The sequence below is a fragment of the Coenobita brevimanus genome, chromosome 80, assembly GCF_032717465.1.
Source record: "Coenobita brevimanus isolate Jiangsu-jjx chromosome 80, ASM3271746v2, whole genome shotgun sequence".
Lineage (NCBI taxonomy): Eukaryota > Metazoa > Arthropoda > Malacostraca > Decapoda > Coenobitidae > Coenobita > Coenobita brevimanus.
This window is the reverse complement of record NC_137033.1, coordinates 17,487,903-17,494,530: the sequence shown is the minus strand read 5'-3', so window position 1 is coordinate 17,494,530 and position 6,628 is coordinate 17,487,903. Positions and strand designations below refer to the sequence as shown.

Here is a 6,628-nt window from a genome sequence, read left to right as displayed (position 1 = left end):
AACAACCAAACAAGATGCTCACAACGTACCAACCAAGGAGGATACTGACCTATTAGATAAACAGAATGCTGACAACTTACCAACCAAGCAAGATGCTGAGCCACTAGCCAGACATAATGGTGATTCTCCAACCAGACAAAATGCTGATAACCCACAAATCAAACAAAATGCTGACAACCAACCAACCAAGCAGAATGTTTGTCCACCAGCCAACCAGAATGCTGACAATCAACTGCCCAAACAGAATGATGAGCTAATAACCAAACAGAATGCTGGCTTAACAGCCAAACAAAATGCTGATCTAACGGACAAACAGAATGCCAACATGATGGCCAAACAGAATGCTGATCTAATAGCCAAAAAGAATTCTGACATAACAGCCATACAGGATGCTGAGGTAACAGCCAAACAGAATGCTGACATTACAGTCACACTGAGTGCTGACAACCAACCAGTCAAGCTGCATACTGACCCAGCAACAAAACAGAAAGGTGACCAACCAGCCAGACAGAGTGCTGACAGTCAACCAGTGGAAATGAATGCTAAACCAACAACCAGTCAGAATCTTGAGCCACCAGCCAAACAGGATGCAGACCCAACAACCAGTTTAGTAGGCAACAAAGAAAATAATGAAGCTGTCAGAAAGACACAGAAGAGAAAGTTTGATGAAACTGTGGAAAAAGACACAGAAGGAATGAATAATTGTGAAAAAAAGACATTGACAGAGAAATGTGAAGTTCTGGGAGCTGAGACAACTGATCAGGATAAAGAATATGCTGAATCCAATGAAAATGGTAGGTTGATACTGTCTTTAGCCTTATGGATGTCTGATTAGTTTTTGCTATTGCCATGCTGTTTTGTTGAACTTGGAAAAGGCCTCTCAAACTGAATGGGTTAATAAGTGCTGCAGAAAACTCCTCCAGTTTGAATTAGTTTTCATTTTACTGAATCCAACTGTTTAGGAGTTGCACAAATATATTATAAGTGATGTCTTTGTGTTGAAGTGGTTAACTCTATCAACGTGGAGCCATTTTGTTTACACTGTAAGTTTATTTATAGATAGTGAATAACGCTTTAGTTTGTAACAAGTACTGTGTCTTAGAAGCTGAGGTGAAATATCATTCAGTCTGTGAGGTTTATTCAAAAAGAATTTTCATTTATGTTTCTTATGAAAGATGAACAGTTGTAGGAGGATTATGTTGAGAAACATAAAGTTTGTTTATGATTAGTCTCACTAATGAACTTCTTCAGACGAATGGCAAAACTGGTTGGAAACAAAGTTTAGGGTTTAGAGCACCCCATCTAGAGATGTCCTTGCTTAGGCTCAATCCCCAAGAAGTGACTGGAAGTTTTTGATCTTGTAATGCCATCAAGAGAAAGAGGCTGGTCATCTACTGTTCAGTGTACTGAATCACAGTAGCTTAGCCTCAGTCCTCCACGTCTCTAAGGGGGTAATATGGGATTGGCTGTTGTAGAACTCTTATTTCTCTGCATTGCTCCTCTATATGTGTCCCAATTTATCAACAGCTGAGGAGCCTGATGGTGTAAGTGAGTGCACATCCCCTATAAAGAGACATTGTCAGAGAGAGAAGACTCTTCCAACTTCCTGTGAGCTTCCTCCGGACCAGCAGCTGACCACAGATGTCTCTTGGATGCCCTGCAAGAGAAAGCGTACCTCCTCCTCGTCTTCTGATGAAGTGCCATTAAATTCCTCCTCATCTGACAAGTCAGCTCACACCTCCATATCATGGTGAGCAGAATTTTGTGCACAGTTATTGTATGAGTAGTAGTAGTAGTTGTTGTTATTGTAGTCCTAGGCTTATCTAGATGTGAACCTGGTGGAATGCAGGAAATTTGTCACTTTGACCAGGTAAATGGTTTATCATGCAACTATAGACACACACAGTTTAGTGAAGGATATGGATGTAAATTGGTTGAAGAGTAGAATGGAGTGGATGAAGGTAGTATGGTCTTCCAGAGTGATAGCATAGGGATGGGATGGTGAAAAGGGTATATGTGATTGAATTTGAGGATGGGAAGAGCTGTGGTAGTCCAAGAATGTGAATGGACATAGAAAACAAATTTGTGAGAGGAGGAGGTATTGTGTAAGCTGGGGAATTTGAAAAGGGATCAGATTAGATGAAGTACATTCAGAGAAGCACATGGCAAGGGTTTGTCACCTCATTTTTAACTTAGTATATACATTGTAGGTGGCTCACCTCATGCATCTTAGCATTGACAGTCCTTCAGACTCAATTACAGCAGCAGTAACAGCCTGTACTCTACAATAACAACAACAGTCAATAGAATTACTGTCTGACATTAGATGGAAACATACAAATTTAAAATGTGCTGATGACTTTTGCTCATGAGGTGGGGCAAGGATTCTAAGAGCTTGAGTGCTACTGTGGCCTGTTTTTGTATATTGCTGTTTTGGTAATATTCCCATTCTTCTAGCCATCCATCCATCATCTAAATGTACATTACCACCATTTTATGAGACGTTTGGGGGCCAGTCTAGAGATTTAAGGCAAGAGTGACCATAGTTTTGCCCACTTTTTATTATTTCGTTTTCCTTATTTATGATGTTTTATGAAGTTTTTCTTACTAGAAGATTTTGCTTAGCATGGGGGAGATTTCTCGTAGTGAGGTGGTTAATGAAGGTTGTAGTTTGTCTTACTGTATCAGTTGAAGAAGAGTCCTGAAATAAAAAAAAAAAACAGATGATAACAAGAATAAAATAAAAATGATATCCTCAGGCTATGAAGCTGTGGTGTCTGTCTTTGCTATAGCACTCGTCTTGTATGTGTGCTTGGAGTCTAGGGTTTGAGGCCATACTGTGACAGACTTTTAGCCTGAGAACTGTGGCTTACATCGCTTGATACCCAGTATGACTTGATATAGATAATGTACTGTAGTGGCATCTGGAATTTTTGTCAGGCACTATTCCTACATATCTCTCCTTTCCTCCTCACGTTATATTTTTTGATGTAATCCTCTCTGAAATTCATCTCTTGAAACCCTGCCATGACAAGACTATTATGGATAGTGATGTAAAATTATGCCAACTCATATTTTAAAATGTGCTATTTCATTTTATCATATTAAAAGCGCTGTCATAAAAATGATTTTTTTTTTTTTTTTTTTTTTTTTTTTTTTTTTTTTTCAGACTAAAACTTTACTGTAGAACCTGACTGCATGATAACAAAACTACGAGAGATGTTGACATTATATCAGAGATACCCACACTTCAACATGTTCTTTTTCACATTATGGGAATAACACTGTTCTTGTTTTATGGTTATACATATGTTTTTCACATCAAAGGTATGGCAGAGACTCTTAATGCTGCAGTTTACAGGATGAATGGGATGCTAGTCCCTTTCCTATGCATGAATATGTTTGCACCCTGCTGGTTTTGACAATAACATAATTAGATTTTAACAAAACACTGCTTCCAGTGAAGGGGTTTGGCAATTGTATATAATGTGCAGGACTGTTATTAGGACTCAGGTCACTATACTATACCCATACCATTAGACTTACTGCTGTACCTTCAGTACATGAAGTTTTGTGGCCATAAGATTACCTGAGCCTAAGCTTGACTCTCAGGTCAGTTAGACTCTCATCAGTGTTTGTTTCCCAAATGTCCCTCTTCACCCAGCAGTATACTGTAATTAGAAGCTTGGATATAACCTCTGTTGTTGCAGGTCATATTCTAGAAAATTATGTTTGAGGAATAGCTGATTGTCTGCCTTAATGATCCTTGTGCAGGTGATAGGGATTAAGCTAAGTCTTCTTCCTGATCTTAGCAGTTGCTGCATTTATCAGTGACATAATTTTGTTTTGGTTTTCCAGTCCCCAGTTTGACCCTGAAACCCATAAAGTATACATGGCAGTAGTGAATGAACTGTGGCAGGAATATCAGCAAGAGCGGCTTACCTACCTGGAAATTCCTGAGGCCCACCCTTGCTTCGACCACTGTTATGCGTCGTTCCTTGCAGCATACAACAGGGACCATAGTGACTCTCAGCATCACACCAATACTCATTTAACCAGCCATGCCAGAAAATTGTGGATGCCATTTTGGAGGAGCGTTGTGAGTATGCAGCTGAAAGAGGAGTGGGAAGGCCGGAGGAAAGCCATTGAGAAACAGTTTATGGAAGCTATGATCACCAGGAAAAACAGTGCAGATAAAATAGTGTCAGATGATCGCATGAATAATTCCCATAATGACGAAAAATCTTCATCTCAGATGCTAAATGTGTTGCATTGTCCTCTGTATGTAAAAGGACAAAACACAGAAACACAGGGGACAGCATGCTTCCAACAAGAAAGTGTATCATGTAATTACAGTAAACAATTAAGCAGTTTACAGAGTTTGGCCAGACTTACAACTGATTCTGTAGACAGTTCACTGTGTCATTCTGAATATAATGGTGATTTGGAAGACTGTGGTGGTGATGGTGCTTTGCAGTGTCCTTCTGTCTTAATGCAGAGAAATGAATTATCTGTCCCAGGCTGTCTGACTTTGCTTTATGAATTATGTGAGCTATTAGGTCTGCTTGGTCCAGCATTAAGACTTATCCTTCATAAGGTGGAAATCTTAGGCTCTCACACCCAAGATGCATTGAAAGTCATGGCAAACAAAGATAACAATTTACTGCTCAGAATGGTTTCAGAAAAGCTAAATGTCCTAAGCCAGACTGAAGAGGGAGAATATAAGGAGAAATTAATGAGCGGAAGTGTTGCTGCTGGTAAACTAGCAGAGAGTGCTGAGTTGAGAGGGTTCAGTAGTCAGAAAGTGTGCCTTGGTGTTGATGTAGAGAAGGTAGCCCGGGCAACTGTAACCCAAGATGCATTTCAAATACGTCAATTTATAAAACATACGCTTGCATATGAAGGAGTGATGTGCCCAACTGAGGAAGATATCAATGAAATCTTTCTTGCTGTGACGTCTCTACATTTTAAAATGGCCATTCAGAGGTGACTCCCTCCCACCTCCTCCTCCCCACAGACACACCCATACAGATGCACAAACACATGTGGTTGTGTTCTTTTTTGTGTGGTTGTGTGTGTCACTGAAGTTCCTATGAAGTTTCCGTATTTTATAGGGCTACAATTATATACTAGCGACAATGAAATGTCCCATATTTAAATGTGAAAGTGGGAAAGATCACAGATATGTAATCTGTAAATTATTTTATTTCTGAATTCGGTAGTTTTATGTATTGTGAGAGTTCTTTTCTTATTTCTTGGCTCAGTTCCCTGGGCATGGTGTTGCGTAGTTCTGCCAATGTAATGTTTCCTCTCTCCTTGCATTCAGGGCTTCACTGCACACCATTATTAGGTGGGATAATGTTAATGATGAATTTTCTTATTTTTGGATATGGTAGAGTTTTGTATTTTGAGAGATCTTCAGTGTTATATCTGAGGAAAGAACTTCCATATAGGGTAACTGGGTAAATAATTTCCATATAGGGTAACTGGAGTAACTGAGATCTATTAATTTTTAAAAATGTATAGATGCTCATTTTTAAGTACAAACAGTTTATCTTAATTTTAATACACTGTAGCTAACAAAACTTCTCATATTGAAAGGCATTAGTTTATGTTTCCATGTATTCTGTTGATGATACTGTTAATTGTATATTAAATTTGTGCAAAATTAAGATAAAACTGCTAAATTGATGCTCAATAAAGTATTTGATAATTGCATTGACTTTGAATGATATTAATTTGAATCCTTGAATTACAGCAGTACAGTATGGCTTCATTGTAAGTTATCATTTTTTTAATGTTCTTTTTGCCATAAAGTGCACAGTATATAGAAAGCCTACCTGTTTAGTTGATATGCCAGTTTCTCCCAAGTTACAACATGAGTTATGTTGAAAAAAATGTGATATTGTGGAGCATTGCCATGACTGTTAATGAGGACTCTTTGTATTGGTATTAATGAGCTTGGTATCACTATGGGAAAAGGACACCTGGTCATTGATAAGAAAGCAGTGCCATCATGTTCCTATCTACACACACACACACACACACACAAAGAGCTGATCAGACCATTAATCCATTTACTGTGGCTGGTGCACTTGAATTTATATTTGATCAGCTGAGAGGAATGCAGTACATGATAGGCAGCCAAAGGCTTCAATAAGTTTCACAAGATATCTTGTCTCCGATGTTGAAGCACCTTGAAAATTTACTTGGACTAGCAGCAGATGATTTGGAACAGCCAGGAGAAATTCTATCTGTCATAGATTTAAGGGGAATGGGGGTAGACATCTTTGTTTGACAAAAATCTTGGGGGAGAAGAGGGGAAGTACAGGAGATGGAGGAGAGTGTTAGAGAGGATAGAATGAAGGAATGGGAGAGGTGGAAGATAGAACTGACGGTAGAGAGAAAATTAGGGAGAAGGAGAGAAACAGGATGTGGTGAAGGAAAGGAGAACTGACAGAAGAGAGAAAAGAAGGCAGAGGGAGAGGAGTAGGATGTGGTGGAAGAGATGAGAACTGACAGAAGAGAGATAAGAAGGCAAGAGAGAAATAGGGTAAGTATGTTGATGCTTGGTGCCTGAGGAATGCTCACATGGTGAGTAGGCCTTGTTTCATTTAGTTTGGAAAGG

At 39.0% G+C, this 6,628-nt stretch overlaps 1 protein-coding gene across 1 annotated transcript; it reads left to right on the top strand.

The window, feature by feature from the left end:
- The first annotated feature begins 486 nt into the window (after positions 1 to 486).
- On the top strand, positions 487 to 5,639 carry LOC145409171 (uncharacterized). Its single transcript, XM_080279657.1, has 3 exons — positions 487 to 794; positions 1,528 to 1,750; positions 3,859 to 5,639. Exons 1-3 carry the CDS (start codon positions 536 to 538, stop codon positions 4,988 to 4,990), a joined length of 1,614 nt encoding a protein of 537 aa, XP_080135783.1. The 5' UTR covers positions 487 to 535; the 3' UTR covers positions 4,991 to 5,639.
- The last annotated feature ends 989 nt before the right edge of the window (positions 5,640 to 6,628 follow it).

Excerpts from the sequence above, each read along its gene's own strand:
- LOC145409171 (XM_080279657.1), top strand. The coding sequence starts at position 536 with ATGAATGCTAAACCAACAACCAGTCAGAATCTTGAGCCACCAGCCAAA. Across the intron at positions 795-1,527 it reads TGCTGAATCCAATGAAAATG|CTGAGGAGCCTGATGGTGTA; the intron begins GTAGGTTGATAC and ends ATTTATCAACAG. Across the intron at positions 1,751-3,858 it reads GCTCACACCTCCATATCATG|TCCCCAGTTTGACCCTGAAA; the intron begins GTGAGCAGAATT and ends TTGGTTTTCCAG.